Below are 17,823 nucleotides of genomic sequence, written 5' to 3' on the forward strand. Positions count from 1 at the left end.
TTACAAGATAAAGGTTGATATGCCAATAGATAGCAATAAATAACAATTAAAGGCAGTTTAATTGTTATTGGTGTGCAGTAATATACATTTTATTTTGTCATTGCCCCATAGTAATCTTCTGTTAAAAGCCCAGAAGGAGAGATTCAACTTTGGTCTAAAGGATGTGGCAAATTAATACATTTACATCTTATCCAGAGGAGAAACTGAAAAGGTGTCATCACATTTATGTTTACATAAAATATCTGGTTGCTCATCTCCTTTCTTGGCTCATATTGTGGCGATCGGATCAAAAATGCCGCTGCCGGTCCATGTAAAACCTTAATGTAAGCAGCTCAGATCCTAAAATCCAAACATCCCCGGCTCTGTCCCAGAGAAGGGATTCCAAATCTGAAGTTTTGTGTTTGCTCTCAGATTGGTGGAGCCTGTGTGAATGGCTTGCTGCAGAGGATTTCAATATTATGTCTGTAAATGATGACTTCAATATTAGTCTTGGGTCCCTGGCAGGGGCGGCTGGGCTTGGCAGAGCTATAATGTCAAGGCTCTGTGTTTGTTTGGCTGTGTGCTCGACGGCCGGAAATATGGGAGCTTTAGTCAGCTGTGCTCTGCTTACATAAGACAAAACTGTTTGAGATGATTGTGATGTTTGATGAGTCCAGAGATAGAAAAAAAAAATTAACTGAAACATCATAGCAAAAACTACATGGAAAAATAATGCCAGAATTAATAACAATGCACAGAAAGAAAAAATATTTTTGCAGAATAGGGTTTCTTTTATTGTTACACGGTGTTTTCACACCCGGTAGACTCAATGCGATTGGGGACCAAACATATTTTGTTGCATTTTCAGCTGCTGTGGTTCGCTTTCACACCGCAATGCATCCAACAAACCAAGTCCTATGAGCAACCTGTTCCCCTCCTTGCCTGTGGTGGCGCTGCATCAAGAACCACTGAAGAAAACAACATGGAAACCTCTGAAGAGGACATGAGCGCATCTGTCTCCTTCACAAAATGTAGACAAAAGTGGAGCTCTTTAACATTGCAGAGTGCATTTTCAAACCATATTAGTCAATCACATTTATATTCTCTTCAACAAAACGTGTAACATTCTATTAACAGACAGAAACACAAAACGGTGGCACAAGACAGAATAATAATAGTTTAGTCATAATACAGAAAATAACATAAACTTTAAATATTTTCTGTGTCATTTTCAGAAGTCAAGGAAGGTTTTTCCAGAGTTCAGAGCATAAAAAAAAGACTATAAGTCACTTGTAGTCCTGGCACGGTCAAATGCCCCTCTTGCTTCCAAATTACAGCTAGCTGTTGCAAAGTAATTAGCATATTACCCGCGGGTCCTCTCAGCAGTCCCTCAGCAACCCAGCGGAGGGCAAAGGGTGAACATAAACGGGTGAGGATTATACATGATTGATGTGATTAGACTTCATCCTCTTCAGTGTGAAGTTAAAGTACACTGTAAGCCCCGACGGGGGTCTGCTTTAATTTCCTCTAAATATGAGGAAGCAAAGTGCCAAACGGGAGACATTTAAAACCACTAATAAATCGGCTTTATTTAGCAGCAACAGAGGCAGCTACTGTATACAAGTGATGCAGCTGCTTGAGGTATGAAGCGTTTGTTGTCTTTGTGCTTTTTGTTGTTGTTGTTGTTGCATCGACTATTCGGGGAATTACCTCGCGCTATCCGGAGCACCCTCATGATCCTGATGATGGTGGGGTTGATGGGAAGGGAGGCGTTGATCTCGATCTCCTCCAGAGTGATGCCCATCACCGACAGCAGAACGATAGCCAAGTCCAGCTGATTCCACCTGCACACACACGCACGCACGCACGCACGCACGCACGCACACACACACACAACAAAAGCTCTAATATCCGAGATGTTAAATTAGACATTAATCAGACAAAAAAAGGAGCAGAGATTTGCCTAATTAAGTGTGTAGCTCTGAAATTTAGGAATTCACAAACAAAAAGCCCAAATTATACTAATTTTGCAATGAATATTAATGCTTTGTATGAACTTGTTGCGCAATTTGCTTGACTTTCTAACCCGGCAGATGAATTGCTACCATTTGGCCATAACTTGAAAGGCTGGTGCTGTCATTAATATTAATAACAATAATGGAATGGAGATGCTAATAGCTAATTGAAAGTATAGTCTCAAATAATTTGGCCACAAATTCACCTTATTTGCATTTTCTTAAGATGAGTAACTACTGTAAGCACTGCTAGGTAGATTAGACACACACACATTATCTGCAGTAGAAGCCAAATATTTACATACACTAAATAAAAAGACACAAACCCATTTTCTTTCTAACCATGTGATGTTAAACCAGACCAAACTTTTCTTGTTTGCTCAGTTAGAATGACCAAAATTATTTCCATTTGCTAAATTCCAGAAAACTTGATCAAGGCAATTATATATATATATATATATATATATATATATATATATGCAACTTTCCTCAAATTCAAAAGCTTATATAGATGGGTCAGTGGTCAGTATGTTTTAAACTGTATGAGTTGGGTCAAACTTTGGCAGAAGACTGAGAAAAAAAGTGTTTGTATTTTTTTATTCAGTGGTTTCAACTGTGCATAAACGTTGCCAACTTCTGAGTGATATTTGCAAACAGACCAGTGTGCAGATGGGAGCAGTATTTAAAGACAAAATGTTAGCGATAAACTGAATCCGTAATATTTGCTACAGAAAAAATATAAAATATAAAATGGCATTTGGTTCATCATGCAAGGATAAGAAGCCAGATTACAATTGACAAATCCTCTTGGGGACAAAGATCTCAGATCTGGGAAACATTTCCTAATGACCATTTACATTTGGAGGAGAAACAGAGAAGCTTGCACAAGCCCAAGAATATTATTCCAACTGTGAAGGCTGGCAGCGTCGTAACTTTGGGGCTTTTCTGCTGCTGGAAGTGGACAGACGAGAAATGAAACTTTGGCTTCAGGTTTTTCATAACGAGACAAAAAGACACAAAAATCAACAGATTAAGAAGCTGCCCAGCAGTCTATGATCACATGAGTGATGCTTTCAGGAGTTCATACACAGAGTTGGGTACTAACTAGTTACATTTACTTGAGTAACATTTTTGAAAAAATGTACTTTTAGGAGTATTTTTACTACTATACTTTGAGTAATGTTTTTTTTGAAGTATTTCTACTCTTACTTGAGTAAAATTTCTGGATTCTCTACCCACCGAATGAACAACAAGCATGTTTTAAACAAAACTTCACCAGACTCAGACACACACCTGCGGTTTTTGTTAAAGTTTCATCAGTTTTTATTGAAAGAAACTGATTTGGAAAAACTTTCTTTTGGCTGATTTCATTATTTTTCTGTTATGTACACGGTTTATTGTCATTTGGTTCTTAAAATACCAAAATTTCCACTTAACTTTATATTTTGGTTCAACTGATGACATATTTTTAAAATATTACTCAGTACTTGAGTAGACTTTTTTTTTTTACCAAATACTTTTTTACTCTTACTTAAGTAATTTCTTGGGCGGATACTTTTTTCTTTGACCTGAGTAGAAATATGTTGAAGTAGTGATACTCTTACTTGAGTATCATTTTTAGCTACTGGCTGAGAACTGTAAAAACGTTAGCATTCAACATGCTGGTAAAATTAGAAAATTACACTTAAATCTGCCAATGGTAAAAAAAACAACAAAAAAAACTAGGCTGCACTGTCATGTCCAGTATTAACATATACAGAAGCAGAGCGTGATTATAAAAAGCACATTAATGTACGATACAGTCAAAATGAGAAAGCAGGCATCTGTTAGACAGCCGGAGGTCTACCTGTCCTTGAAGAAGCGGCGGAAGCCGAAGGCCACTAGCTTGAGAGACGCCTCGATGACAAAAGTGGAGGTGAAGAAGTAGTTGCAATACTTCAGGGTGGTCTCAAGGGACTGACAGCAGAAAAGTTCAAAGAGAAAAAAAGAAAAGTGTGAAAACAGAAACGGCATCAGTAATGCAAACTTTAATATGTCTTCTGTCTGGACTTTTTTTTCTTTGTTCGTTTCATATGATTCTGCTGCTCATTTATTTATTGCTTTAACTTGAGAACTCAGGAAAACATAATCTCAACTGGTTATGAGGATTGTTGCTCAGTGAGTGTGTTTTGACAGAAGGAGCAAATGATCTCCAACAAAATCTCTCTTAATAGAGGCGAGTTTAATTGAGACAGACAAGTAAATTATATGCGACTCTGGAGAGGAAATACGCAACATTTGTTTTTTGTTGTTTTTTAGCTACTGCTCTGCAATTAATGAGGTATTGAAAACACATGATGATTAAATCTCATTTGCATATAGATGGAGAGAAGCAGAAGCTAAAGAAGCTTCGGTAATTTCTATCATATCCTGCAAACAACTTCAGTTACATGAAGCTTTATAATAAACTCCTTGCAAGTCATCATGTAAACTAATAGAAACGCCATACAGTAGACCTCTGCTTCTTTGTAGTTCAGTATATGTGAATTCACATACTTGATGATTTTCCTATGGAGTGTAGTTGCATATTAGTTGATTGTTTTAGTGGATTTGAAAGGAAAATGCAGCTCTGGAAGCTAAAAATACAAATGTGCATTGCTGCTTGGCATGGTATTGGCTGGGATTTACAAAGCAGCCAATCCAGAAGCACCTTTTGCTTTCCTTAGTGCTGATTGGCTGTATGCCTAAGGACAGATATGAAGGTAATATTGGATGTTAGCTACTGTGGTAATAAACACGGACGGCATCCACTGTCCATGTTTATTAATGAATATTAAAATCTATGCAGACGTAAATTTTTTAGTTCAAGCTATTAATATAATTATAAGTATTTTCAGATTTCAGGAGGTTTTGGGCTCTAACCTCCATGAATACTCCAGGTCTACTGCTAGTACAACTGTAATAATCAATATGTTCCAACATTTCAGAAGAAATATTATTTTTTTTTTGTTTTAAGTAAAAGCAATTTCATGATTCTATGTAAGACTATGACATTTTGGTGTATTTGTTCGAGATTGCTATAAGTATTGCCTTGATCCGATATTGATATTGGATATTGGTTGGATATTAGCCAAGAAAAAAGAGTATCGGATTATATTAGCCTGTGTCTAAAATCTGTGATGCAAGAACACCAACAGAAGCAGTCCTCTCCAGCATTTAGTCCTCTCCAGCATTTAGTCCTCTACAGCATTTAGTCCTCTACAGCATTTCTGTCCAGCAGAAGTTGTAACCTGCATGCAAACCCACATGGGGTCGGTTTGTAACCCACATAAAATGGTGATGCCTCTTTAAGTAACGGAGGTTAGGGAAGCTAGTGGTATACCTTGCCAATAGAAAGTTTAGTTTCCAGTGTGTTTAAACCAATCAGAATTCAGACTACAGCTGCAAGAGCGAACTCGTTAGCCTCGTTAGCTCTTATTGGCTACTGGTTTCCTCGAAGTTCATCTCGTTCTCCGTTCAGCTGAAGGTAAAGCCTAAATTATAGTGTATTCTTACTTTGTTCACGATGAAAGCACATATTATTGAGGTTAAAGCATGGAAAATATGCTTATTACATTATCTAGTGCCCCACAGTCTCAGTCCGGACCCAATCAGAATTCAGACTGATTGGGTCTGAATTCTGATTACATGATGACTTGCAAGGGACAACAATAACCACAATATGGTTATTGTTGTCCCAAACGTGTCGCATTGAGATCGGTGAGCATATTCTGTGCCTTTCATTTGGGTTTTTGTTCTGTTGATCACATTTTTGTTGAATAATATTTATCTGAACTATTTAATTATTCAAATGTAAACTTTTACTGATTTTGGGTAAAATGTAATGTTTAATATTGTGTTTGAAAAAAAATGCTTTTGCAATTTACAGAAAAGTAAATTGACAATGTAGTGAAATACTGCATTGAGGTAAGGGAGAATTGTTTTATTGCAAATTATTTGATAACAAATTGATGTCAAATATGATGTCGACAGAAACATGATTTAAGGATTAAAGCTAGATAGCTTCATAAAATTCTATTATTCTGCTGGTCCTTTCTGTTGACAGGTCAGGTTTTTTTATGCTGGATTGTTCCTGAGGTGGATTCTTCCTGCGACTTTGATGGCGAGCCTTCCCACCTGGGCTTAGAAAGAACTGGATTCCTTCTTTTCCATTTGGAGTCCTGCTGCACCCCGCAGTGTGGTAGGCCTGTATCACTCACATCTTCACACACAGTTGGTTATGAGTGAGACCACTGGCTGACATTTTTCATTCTTATTGTTTAATCCTGGAATTTCTGACCTTTCCTTTTGGACCAGTTTTTATTTGGAACTTTATAACAAACTGCTGTGTAGGAAATTCTCCTCATGTGAACGGTGTTGAGTTGAACCTAATTGGAACTGAAATTGATTAATCTGTTGCCTATTACTATTTAGAATTCAGATTACCAGGGTGCACCCAAAAGATTTAAAACTGAGAACTAGCACTTGGCCAAGTATTATTATTTCTTGTATTTTATTGTGTGTAATTTTATTTTCATAATTGGGTGTCTTGTACAACTGTTTGTCAATTTTATGGTTTATGTCACTAAAGCCAGTTGTTCTTTAAATTCATTTAACTGCCTTTGTGTGTCATTTAAACACCCAACCATGCTCCGTTAGCCAAACCTATTGGCCCATTCATCTAATATATATAAAATACCCTTCTCATCTGAGTTACAGGTTGTTCTCATACCTACTGTTATTGACTATTGTTCTCTGAGTAATATCACCTGATCAGATGTCTTCTAATATTTCCCATAAATAATCAAATCTGTATTATTCCTGCTGGTATCGTATTCTGTCAGTATCGGTATCGACCGATACTCAAAGCTGTAATATTGGTATTGCAGCTTGAAAAAGTTCTAATTACTGTACAGTGAAAATCTCTCATGGATTTATGCATATTGTGCTTATATCACAATGGGTTGGTATAGAAGAGCAGAAAACTCTATTGAGATAAGTAAAAATAATCAAAAACAAACAGCAGACAGAAATCTGCAGCAGGCGTTTGCAAGAGATCCAACAGCCAATCATCACCAGATGTCCTGACGCCCTAAAGAATCCACAAAATCCCTCTGAACCAAGACGCGTGTTCACCTGTGGCTGGCTGTAGTGCTCCAGGGACATGGTGATGACGTTGATGCAGATGATAAAGGTGATCACAAGGTCCAGGTAGTGGCTGGTGCACAGAGCATGGATGGCCAGCCGAGTATGGCCGTAGGAAGAATAGTAAGGCAGTTTCTGGGCTTCTGCACGACAAGATGGCAAAATGTCAGATTAAGGATTAAAATAAATAAATGGAAAGATCAAAAATAAACAGGATTCGGTTTTGAGACAATTTGAAATAAAACCAGTTCAGTCCCCATGCCGTCTACTTCTCCCCGCTCAGATCTTCACCTTCCCCACCTTCACCTTCATAAACTCACCTTCACCTTCATAAACTCACCACTTCTTAAAATCTCACCTAATTTACTACCTCTACTTGTCAATCCACAGTTTTCTCTTTCTTACTTCTCCTCTTCTTTTCCATGCGACGCTGGCGCTTTTCCTCTCTGCGCCTCGCCTCCTCCACTTCCTGGTGCTGTCGACACTTGTGGAAGTTCTCCACGACCACTCCCACGAACATGTTGAGGACGAAGAAGCTGACGATCAGGAGGAACGAGATGAAGTAGAGCAGCATCCACGGATTGTTGTTGGTCAACGGCTGGAGAGAGGAGGAGGAGGAGAGAAACAAATGAAATGATAAATGACAGGGATGGAAAAAAAAGTGATTCTTATGGAATAAGAAACCACAAGCATGGACAGATTGGAATTTAAAAACAAAACAAAAAAACAGATTCAATGTAGCTGAAAATAAAATAATCTGTAATAAATGAAAAGTGCTGAACTGTGAAATAACAAAGTAAGCTTTTCAGTTAATTGAAAAATGACAAGATAACATTTCCACACCATTGGTGCAAAAGACCAAAAAAAAAAAACAAAAAAAAAACAGGATCATCTGCGTGTAAATGTCAATATCAAAACCAGGTATATACTGGAAAAACACAATCTTTCCAAGTATTGTTACTTGTTTGTTTATTTTTAAATTAATATTAAGGAATTAAACAAAACAAGCTTCTGCATGAGGCTAAAAAATAACTTGTAAGCTAGGTTTGTCCTATTTCAAGTGTTTGAAGATATTTTCACAAGAAACTAGACCCAAAATATTTGGTAAGATTTTGTGTTTTTGCAAAGTACGAGGTTTTTGTATTTAAGCATCATTTGGATAAGTTAGAAATCTGAATTTGAAAAACAAAATGCAGAGAAAGGAAACAAAAGAAAAAGTTGACAAAATGCTTTAGAGTTAAAGAAGATGTTAATTTATTGATAAAACGTTTAAGATAAAAATGCAAAAAAACAAAACTAGAACTACAATGTCAAAAAAAACAGGCTCAGAAATGAGTAAGTCCACTACTTGTGTTGATAACTTATGTATATATATATATATATATATATATATATATATATATATATATATATACAGTCAGCTATATATATACAGTCAGATACAGTCAGCGATATATATAGCTGACTGTATAGCTCAATGGGTAAGTCACCAGCCTTTCACCCAGGAGACGAGACCTGGGTTTGAATCCAGGCTGGGGCAAACATACAACAGTGACATTGAGCTATCCAGTGTGGGTCCTTAGGCAAGACTACCTCATACCATGAGAGACATTGATAATAAGCATGACGTCGCCCGGCCAAACAAGGTCTGCATCAGGTGCTGGGGAACCAGAGCACCTTGATGACAAATGGGCTACTGGAACAACAAGACGGAAATAGGCGAGAGGTTGAAATGCTACTACTCAAGTAACCCTAGTCAGAGAGGAAGGAATGGTTAGTTCAACATCCCCAGTCAACACTAACTGCCAAACAACTAGTAGCTCAGTGTTCCAACATCCGCAAACGGCTCTTCTCCACCCAACCAGCTAACGTGTTCTCCCAATGGCAGGGTAATAACAACAGAGCAGACCCACCAAGGCTGGAGACTGAACAATACTGGAAAGGGAGGCATCCTACAACAGTGCTGTGGTCCTCTACGAGAGGACCACAGCAACCTCCCTCAACAAGCCCCAGTAACCATCACTGTGGCAGATGTCCAGGAAAGAGTCTGAGGTATGAAAAACTGGACAGCACCAGGACCTGACATGATCCATGCCTGGCTGAAAAAACTCACTGCCCTACATGAGCGACTGTCAACTGAACCAGCTGCTACAAAATGGGACTCACTCTGAATGGTTAACTGAAGGGCGGACAATCCTGATCCAGAAGCACGGCACAGAAGGGCCTAGGCATAAATGGCAGAGGAGCCAAACACCAACTCCTGGTAGACCACACAGTCGCCTGAGACTGTAAAACCCGACACACCAACCTGTGCACGGCTTGGATTGATTACAAGAAAGCCTATAACTCAATGCCACACACTTGGATCATTGAATGCTTAGAGATGTACAACAACAATAGGACTCTAAGAGCCTTCATTGCAAAAACTACCTTTGAAGCCAACTGCAAACCACTTGCACAAGTGTCCATCAAATGTGGCATATACCAAGGAGATGCTCTCTCCCCACTGCTATTCTGCATAGGCCTGAACCCCCTCAGCCAAATCATCAACAAGACTGGCTACGGATTCCGACTCAAGAATGGGGCCACAATCAGTCTCCTCCTCTACATGGATGACATCAAGCTGTACGCCGAGAGCGAGCGAGACATTGACTCACTGATCCACACCACCAAGATCTACAGCACTGACATTGGGATGTCATTCGGACTAGAGAAGTGTGGTCGGATGGTTACAAAGAGAGGGAAGGTCGTCTACACAGAAGGGGTCTCACTCCCAGAAGGAACAATAGCAGACATAGAGCACAGTTACAAGTACCTGGGAATACCACAAGCAAATGGCAACCTCGATGAGGTCACAAGGAAAGGAGCCACAGCCAAATACCTCCAACGAATAAGGCAAGTCCTGAGAAGCCAGCTCAATGGCAAGAACAAGATCCGTGCAATAAACGGCTATTCCTTACCACTAATCAGATACCCCGCAGGAATAATTAGATGGCCAATGGAGGAGATAAAGACCACAGATATTAAGACTCGGAAGCTACTAACCATGCATGGAGGGTTCCACCCCAAATCCAGCACCCTGAGACTGTACACGAGCCGTAAGGAAGGAGGCAGAGGACTAGTGAGTGTGAGAGCCACTGTCCAAGATGAAACATCCAAGATCCATAAATACATCAAGGACAAAGCCTCAACAGACGATGTGCTCAGCGAATGTCTCAGGCAATGGGGACAGAAGACAAGGTGCTGGAAGTACCATCATGGGAGGACAAGCCCCTACATGGGATGTACCACCGACAAATAACTGAAGTGGCTGATGTCAGGAAAACCTGCCAATGGCTGGAGTAAGCTGGACTCAAGGACATCACAGAGGCTCTCATCCTGGCCGCCCAGGAACAGGCCCTAAACACCAGAGCAATAGAGGCTCAGATCTACCACACCAGACAAGACCCAAGGTGTAGGTTGTGCAAGGAGGCCCCTGAGACAGTCCAGCACATAATAGCAGGGTGCAAGATGCTGGCAGGGAAAGCATACATGGAACGACATAACCAAGTGGCAGGCATAGTGTACAGGAACATCTGTGCAGAATATGGACTGGAAGCCCCGAGATCAAAGTGGGGAACACCCCCAAAAGTGGTGGAGAATGATTGAGCTAAGATCCTGTGGGACTTCCAGATGCAGACAGACAAGATGGTAATGGCGAACCAACCGGACATTGTGGTGGTGGATAAAGAACAGAGGAAAGCCGTTGTGGTGGATGTAGCAATACCAAGTGACTACAACATCAGGAAAAAGGAGCATGAGAAATTGGAGAAATACCAGGGCCTCAGGGAGGAACTGGAAAAGACCTGGAAGGTGAAGACCACAGTGGTGCCTGTGGTCATCGGGGCCCTCGGGGCAGTCACCCCCAAACTGGAGCAGTGGCTCAAACAGATCCCAGGAACAACATCAGACATCTCAGTCCAGAAATGTGCAGTTCTAGGCACAGCCAAGATACTGCGCAGAACCCTCAAGCTCCCAGGCCTCTGGTAGAGGACCCGAGCTCAGAGGATGAAACAGACCACCCGCGGAGGGTGAGAAGGGAATTTTTTTTTTATATCTCCATTCCTGATGTGTTTTCATGAGGCTTGTGGGAATGTTACTCCTTATGGTCAAGAACGACTACAAAGTGCATGAACCTTTAGAGTAACAGTGTAACATTGAAGAAGGCCTTAAAGGACATTATGCTCCAGGAACAAGTCCTTTCTGCCATTGTTAACTGTTGTATTGTCCTGTTGACAAACCCAGTCAGTGTAAAGACGGATGTCTATTGCAACGTTTCCATTGAAGGGAAAAACTCTTTTAGTTGGATGACCTTGTGATGCTAATGACATGGAAGCCATCAGGTTCAGATTAAACATTTTCTCATCAACAAAAAAAAACAACTTTCATCCATATTTCTGTCTTCTATCTTTAGTGCTGGTTGCAAAGTCCAAACAGAGCAGATTTTTTTATGTGCCTTTTTTAGATATATTTTTGTAGCTTAGGCTGTTCTCTCACAGATCCTGACATTGATGCTGCAGTCAGACTCAATGGAGACCTTGACCTGGGAAGTGAATTGTCCTGCCTTCTCGAACACCCCACCACATCAACCATCTCAGCACAAACCTTGCTGGAACACTAATTGTAAGTTAATATGTCTCCTGTTAAGTGTAATACGATAGTTGCACTAGAAACTAGACCAAAAATACTTGGTAAGATTTTGGTAAACATTTTTTTCCTCCGGTCTTAAGTTTGGACAGGATTGTAGAGTTCAATAGGAAGTACGGCATGCGTGTGTGTTTGAGTGTGGTCGCTGCCATTTGCCAGTGGTTTTGGTGTGTTGTGCCATTGGATGTTTTTGCACTTACTGTCAATCGGTATTTCTTTGGCAAGGAAAGATGCAATTTTCGTAACGCCACTACGTCAGTAAGAGCCAAGTTCAGCAGTTCAGATGATTTTAGTGTCGTTCTAAGTCCTGCCCTTACTTTGTCTCAGGTTTACACCTTTGCTAGCTGACAAATTCATCATTTGGCAAAGTGCTTAAAGAAAATATTGAGTTTCTTTCAAACCTCAGACTTTGATCAGATCTGAATCGAAAACTGGGCTCCAGCGAGAGACTTTAAGAAGCTTCCTTAAAATATTTGCACTTGTTAATGTTTAGAAGGCTTGGGCTAAATCTAGAAGAAACAAACTGTGCCTGTGCTTAATTACAGCCTTCTGAATCTCCACAGGTCAGCATCTTTGTGACTCAGAGTTTCTATAGGCGACTCCTGACAGATAAAATAAGCTCTTGTTTGTTTAAGTCGGCGACGTTACCAAGCCTCGACCACATACACGACCACTCCCATTGGTCCTCAAGCCTCTAAACACAAAAGAGAGACAACAATCGAGGCACAGGATAGAAGCAAGGAGACAATGTGGGAAGGAGGAAGAAAAAAAAACCTGGGGTGATTTAGAGAAGAGGAGATAATCATCAGGAAACAAAAAAAAAATCTATTTCAGGTGCAATAAAGTCAGAGATGAGAGAGACACATTTTCAATCTAAGTGCTGAAAGCTCAGCATGGAGTGTAAATGAAATTAGTCAGGCTGTGCAAAGTTGGAGAGCGGTGAGGTATTCCCTGACGTGCAGACTGACTCATCCAGCACGATGCCCGCTCTTACTGATGGAGCCGTTTTCTTAAGAGACGGCCACCAGAGACGATGCATTTGCATTATATCCTCTGGCTTCATGGTCACTCCTGTGGAAAACACTGCATTGTAAACACTTCTAACCCAAAGCTGAGGTGGAAAGTACAACAGCTCTGATGCCACGGTTACTAAGGAGAGCTCCGGCAGCGAGAGAGAAGTCAGACCGCAGAGGCGACCGTGGGCGGTGTTTGCAAAGATGAAGTTTCTCGGAGAAGAAAATGCTTTCTTTTACTTTCTTTTTCACTTTTTAAAGAGGAAATAAGAGGTAAAAATTGACTTCTTTGAGATTCACATCATGTTATAATGCTATTCTCTCATCAAAAACATACATAGAGTGTTGATTTGATTCTTTCATGCATGTTTGAGAAACCCTTTAATCTCCCATGGCAACCAGTTAGCTGTACAAAACGCCTGGGTGGGCCTAGCCCCGCCTTTAAGGATGAAGCTCCTCACCAGAGCTGTAGCTTCCAAGCTTCAGAGCTTCCACCTCACAGAGGAACCCTACCCTACTCAGCTCCTTCAGACTAGCCAGCAGCAATTAGCAAACACCTGGTGGAACTGTGGATCTGCTGAGCTCATAGGAGCTACTTCTCAGCTAAAAACATTGTTAAAGGGTTAATAAAGGAGCCATGTTGTCATTGCTTCCTGAAGGCGAAATTTCAGAAAGAAACGCTGTCTCTTTTAAAGAGACGAAGGGCCAATTTCATGGTGTTAAATTACAAAGTAAAACTTCTTTTAAGTCATATTTGATATTTACAGCATTCTGAAGGTCATATAGTTACTTAATTATGCTATAAATTGGGACTATGTGCCTGGGAAACACATAATACTGCCCCTTTAAGTGTCCTCTGTTTATTTATTTATATATATATATATATATATATATATATATATATATATATATATATATATATATATATATATATATACTGATGTCATTGGATCTGTCTAATAACTCAATAACCACGTTCTCCAAACGTTCCCCCTGCATGTCTACCTGCAATAATCAGCTACAGCAACATTGTTACTTTCCCGAAGCCGAATAACAGAACATTTTGTCTTAAGACGCCGTCTGAGTATTTTAACTTCCCCTCCGCCCACCGGATGTGCTCTATTAAGGCCCCATTTATGCTCCGTTTACGCATGTAAATAGGGCCGTTGTCAAGAGTCACTCCCTTCGACCTGAAAAGCCGTTTATTAAGTTGCCACGGTTGATGGGCAACCGAGTCACTAGAGGGCGTTTTTCAATTAGCTTCCAAATTTAGAGAAGCGTCTCAGACGACAACAAACATGGCGACAGCAGAGGGGATCTTGATAGCTTGTAGACTCAGAGAAATGAAAAGAGGCACAGTAGTTCACTAAACGTGTTGCGAAATGTGAACTGAGAAGTTCTGTCAGGTCAGGAATCTTCGTCTTTTTCTTCTTTCTTTTGCTGATCTTACATGAGCTACGCTGCCCAACACTGCCTCTAAGGGAAGTGGTGGGATCAGTTGATGATGGACTGAAATATACAAACACTTCATGTCAATTCAGTTAACAAGAAGACTCATATCGTCAACTTTCGAAAAGAATGACCTCAGTCTCTTTATGCCAAAAAAGGTTTTGGCAAAAAAATTAAAAATAAAAAAAAATCAAAGTCTCTATCTTTCCAAGACATATTAGGCATAAAAACAAATCACTTTTGGCAGAAAATGACTGAGGCCATTATTTTAGGAAGCTCACAAGACTAATGTTGCACTTTAACAGACCAAAAATAACTAGATAAACCAATAGACGTGGAATGGCATTAAAAATGGCATCTTTGACACACAGTTTTAATAACTATATTACTGCAATGTGGTCAAACCTTCACAAGCAAAACATAAAGTTAAGAAATGTGTCCCTAAATGGAGTTAAACAGTTTATGAGACAACATTTTTCGGGATCATTCTGGACAACAAACTTAGTTGGAGCCTCATATTGACTGTATTAGAAATAAAACTGCAAAAACTACTGGAACATTGTTTAAAATAAATGATTTAATAAATGTAAAAGGCTTGCATGTTATATAATCCCCCCTCGGTTATTTGTCATATCGGCTCTGAAAAATGGGGAAATGCAAATAAAACAAGTAGTTAAAAACGATTAGGAGTAAATCGTTGATTGATGGTTTTCCCCATCAGCTTTGTTGATTTTTTTTCACAAAGGAAAACATAAAATAATTTCAAAAAGATAGGTTAGTGTAGCAGTAGTATCGACAACATAAAGCTGGAGTCAATTAGTGAATGACTGTAGATGACTGGAACTGATCCTCCTCCAGCTCAGTTCCACAGACCGTCTGAAAAGTTTTTTCGGGTGAAAGCTGGAGTTTTTAAAACACTCAGATCAACAGGAGCTGTTTGAAGTTTGGTAGCAGTTTTTATAACGATGCCTCCAAGTGTGCCTCGCTGTTATAGAACGTTAGGGAATATTAGGGAACTCCAACTGGCTGAGGAATCACAGGACCAGAAGGGCTGAATTCATACCGTCCAACTAAAAAGACAGAATGTCACCCTGACAAAAGGTAATCGATCCAGATTGAAATCTGATGATGCACTCTGTGCATAAACCCAATGGACTGCAACACCGAGGAGTTAAGAACGGTTAGACTGAGCGTGAAAAATGGGCCAGTGAACGCCGCGTGCGTTTGTTCCTACCTGCTGGTCAATCCCCACTGCGTCCAGTCCGTGGTACATGATGTTAACCCAGCCGTCTTTTGATGCTAGAACAAACAGCGACATAAGAGCCTACGGGAACACAGGCAAAACACACGCTTAGGTTAAAATCATACCTGTCTAATAGGGAATTTGTACTTTTACTTTATTTGTTATCTACGGTGGCCCATAGGGGACATGGGTGATTTATGTTTTTTTTTTTTTTATTTTGGCGTTCCCTTGCTATAATGTACTAGTCAATTCATGCTGCATCTTGAACACTGACAGTTTTTCTAATACAGTATAAGGTCTTTGTAAGGTTTTCCCATGTTTCTCGTTTGTTTTCTATCTTTTTCTTTAGGATACAAACGCACCACAATTATGTGTGAAATGAAAATGCAAAATGGGTCAAACATGGGCTTTCTATCCCTTCTAAAACCAGAAACTTTATGTAAGAAGGGAAGAAAGAAAAAAAAAATTCAAACTATTTGGACTATTGTTGAGAGACTTTCACAAAGTAACAAGGTCATTTGAGGTTTGAATGTGTCTTTTTGTGTGTTTTCGGGGCCGTTTTCATACGCAGTCCATTTCAATCTTAAACAAACATGAAGACACGGCAATAAATTGATTTTCAACCAGTTCATGCACCAAAGTGTTAAGAATGTATAAATATGTTTTCACTGTGGCTTTTTGTAGGTGTGTTTACAAACTGGGACAGGATGCATTTGCTAATTTATTGCAAGGGAATGCAAAAGAAAAAAATGTTCCCCATTTCCCCTGGGAGGATCCGTAATAATCTAAACACAGTAATTAATTCTTTTTTTTCCCCCTTACAAACAAGAGCTCCAAAAAATATTTTATGGCAAATCAAAAGAATCATTTTCATTCTTAAAAAGAATTTTGTAGCAAAATACTTTCTGAATTAGCTCCCACGTTTAGAGAACGACCTTCTGTGGACAGCTCTACGTTTACAGGTTCTAAAATAATGCAGACGTGACAAAAGGGAATATCTTTGTTTTTTTTTTTTTTTGGTAATGATTTTGTCCCGTACCTGTCCAAGGTTGTCAAAGTTGTACTTGTGATGAACCCATCGGTAACCGGCTCTGATGCAGTCCGTTTTATTTGTGACGTTCTTCACGTCCGGACCCACGCAGTAGTAGAACTTGCCTTTGAAGAGCTTTAGAGGCAAAAACGCAAACGGAGAGGGAGAGATGAGCGAACGAGGCGAACAAAGACACATTCTGACGACGGCATGACAACACTCGTAAGCATAGCCAGACACTGCCTTTTACGCAGCTTTTGAAGTAATCTCATATTTAGCGTCTATGATGCGTTTGGTTCTCAAATAAATCTTCCTATCAAACACGTCGTAGACAGAGAGTGTGGAAAGTAACGTATGCAGGCGGGGATTTTGAAATTAACACCGGTTGAGCTGTGGGGAGGAAAGAGGCATGACGGGAGAGACTGCTGGTTCTCATTAATTCAAGTTTCCTCCATTAGTTCAGATGATTTGTCTTTGTCTAGAGATGCTGTCAGTAGTTGACACAATCAACAAATAGAATAATAATCCTTGGCCCCGACTTTCTAAATTTTGGAAGCTCGACCATCGGCCAATACTCAAATCAGAAACTGTTCTTATCCATCGGTCAACAATTATCACCCCACTCTTGCCAGCTTAACCGGCAGGTCAGGCTTTTCAAAGATCGGCAATTGGCCAGAAAACTGCAATCAGTGCACCGCTTATAAATTTTATTTGGCGAGAGGGAAGGTACTTTTCTGAAGATGCTTTCATGTACCTGAACTCCGAGGATGCCAAAGATGATGAAAAAGGCACAGCAGATGAGAACAATGTTTCCGATGGGTTTGAGGGAAGTAATTAGAGTCTCCACCACCAGCTTCAGTCCGGGAGCCCTGCTGATAACCCTGTGACCCATGCCAAGGCAGGCAGAGAGAAAACAAGACAAAGACTCAGAGAAAGAGAGCGAGAAAGCTAATTTTCAATGTAAAACTGTTAAATAGGAACTGAGTTTGCCGTGTCATTATCATCAAAGTAGCAAATGAAAAAGCTTGTGTTTTCTCTGTAATATACGAAGAACAGATGTATATTAAATTGGTCATAGATGGATTGACTTGGATCTTTTTAATTGGTGTTTATGACAAAATAAAGCACCCGATACACTCAGTGGCATTCCTCGTAAAGATGGGGGAAAAAAAGCTGCTGCAGTGACATTTTATAGGTAGAAAAATTCAACATTTTATCTGAAAGTATTTCTCTAGTGGTAAAAAA

The 17,823-nt window shown here is 39.8% G+C and overlaps 1 protein-coding gene across 6 annotated transcripts in view; it reads right to left on the reverse strand.

Moving 5' to 3' along the window:
* cacna1ib (calcium voltage-gated channel subunit alpha1 Ib) overlaps window positions 1-17,823 on the reverse strand; it is a 203,490-nt gene that overhangs the window by 29,502 nt on the left and 156,165 nt on the right. For all 6 annotated transcript variants that reach the window (XM_008434689.3, XM_008434762.3, XM_008434828.3 and 3 more), the window contains 7 exons: window positions 17,333-17,459; window positions 16,588-16,713; window positions 15,540-15,629; window positions 7,563-7,755; window positions 7,149-7,300; window positions 3,841-3,950; window positions 1,690-1,823 (listed from right to left, as the gene is read on the reverse strand). In XM_008434689.3, coding sequence (XP_008432911.2) covers window positions 1,690-1,823; window positions 3,841-3,950; window positions 7,149-7,300; window positions 7,563-7,755; window positions 15,540-15,629; window positions 16,588-16,713; window positions 17,333-17,459 — 932 coding nt within the window. The remainder of the gene's footprint in view (window positions 1-1,689; window positions 1,824-3,840; window positions 3,951-7,148; window positions 7,301-7,562; window positions 7,756-15,539; window positions 15,630-16,587; window positions 16,714-17,332; window positions 17,460-17,823) is intronic.

Source organism: Poecilia reticulata, chromosome 1 (genome assembly GCF_904066995.2).
Source record: "Poecilia reticulata chromosome 1, P_reticulata-male-v2, whole genome shotgun sequence".
Taxonomy (NCBI): domain Eukaryota; kingdom Metazoa; phylum Chordata; class Actinopteri; order Cyprinodontiformes; family Poeciliidae; genus Poecilia; species Poecilia reticulata.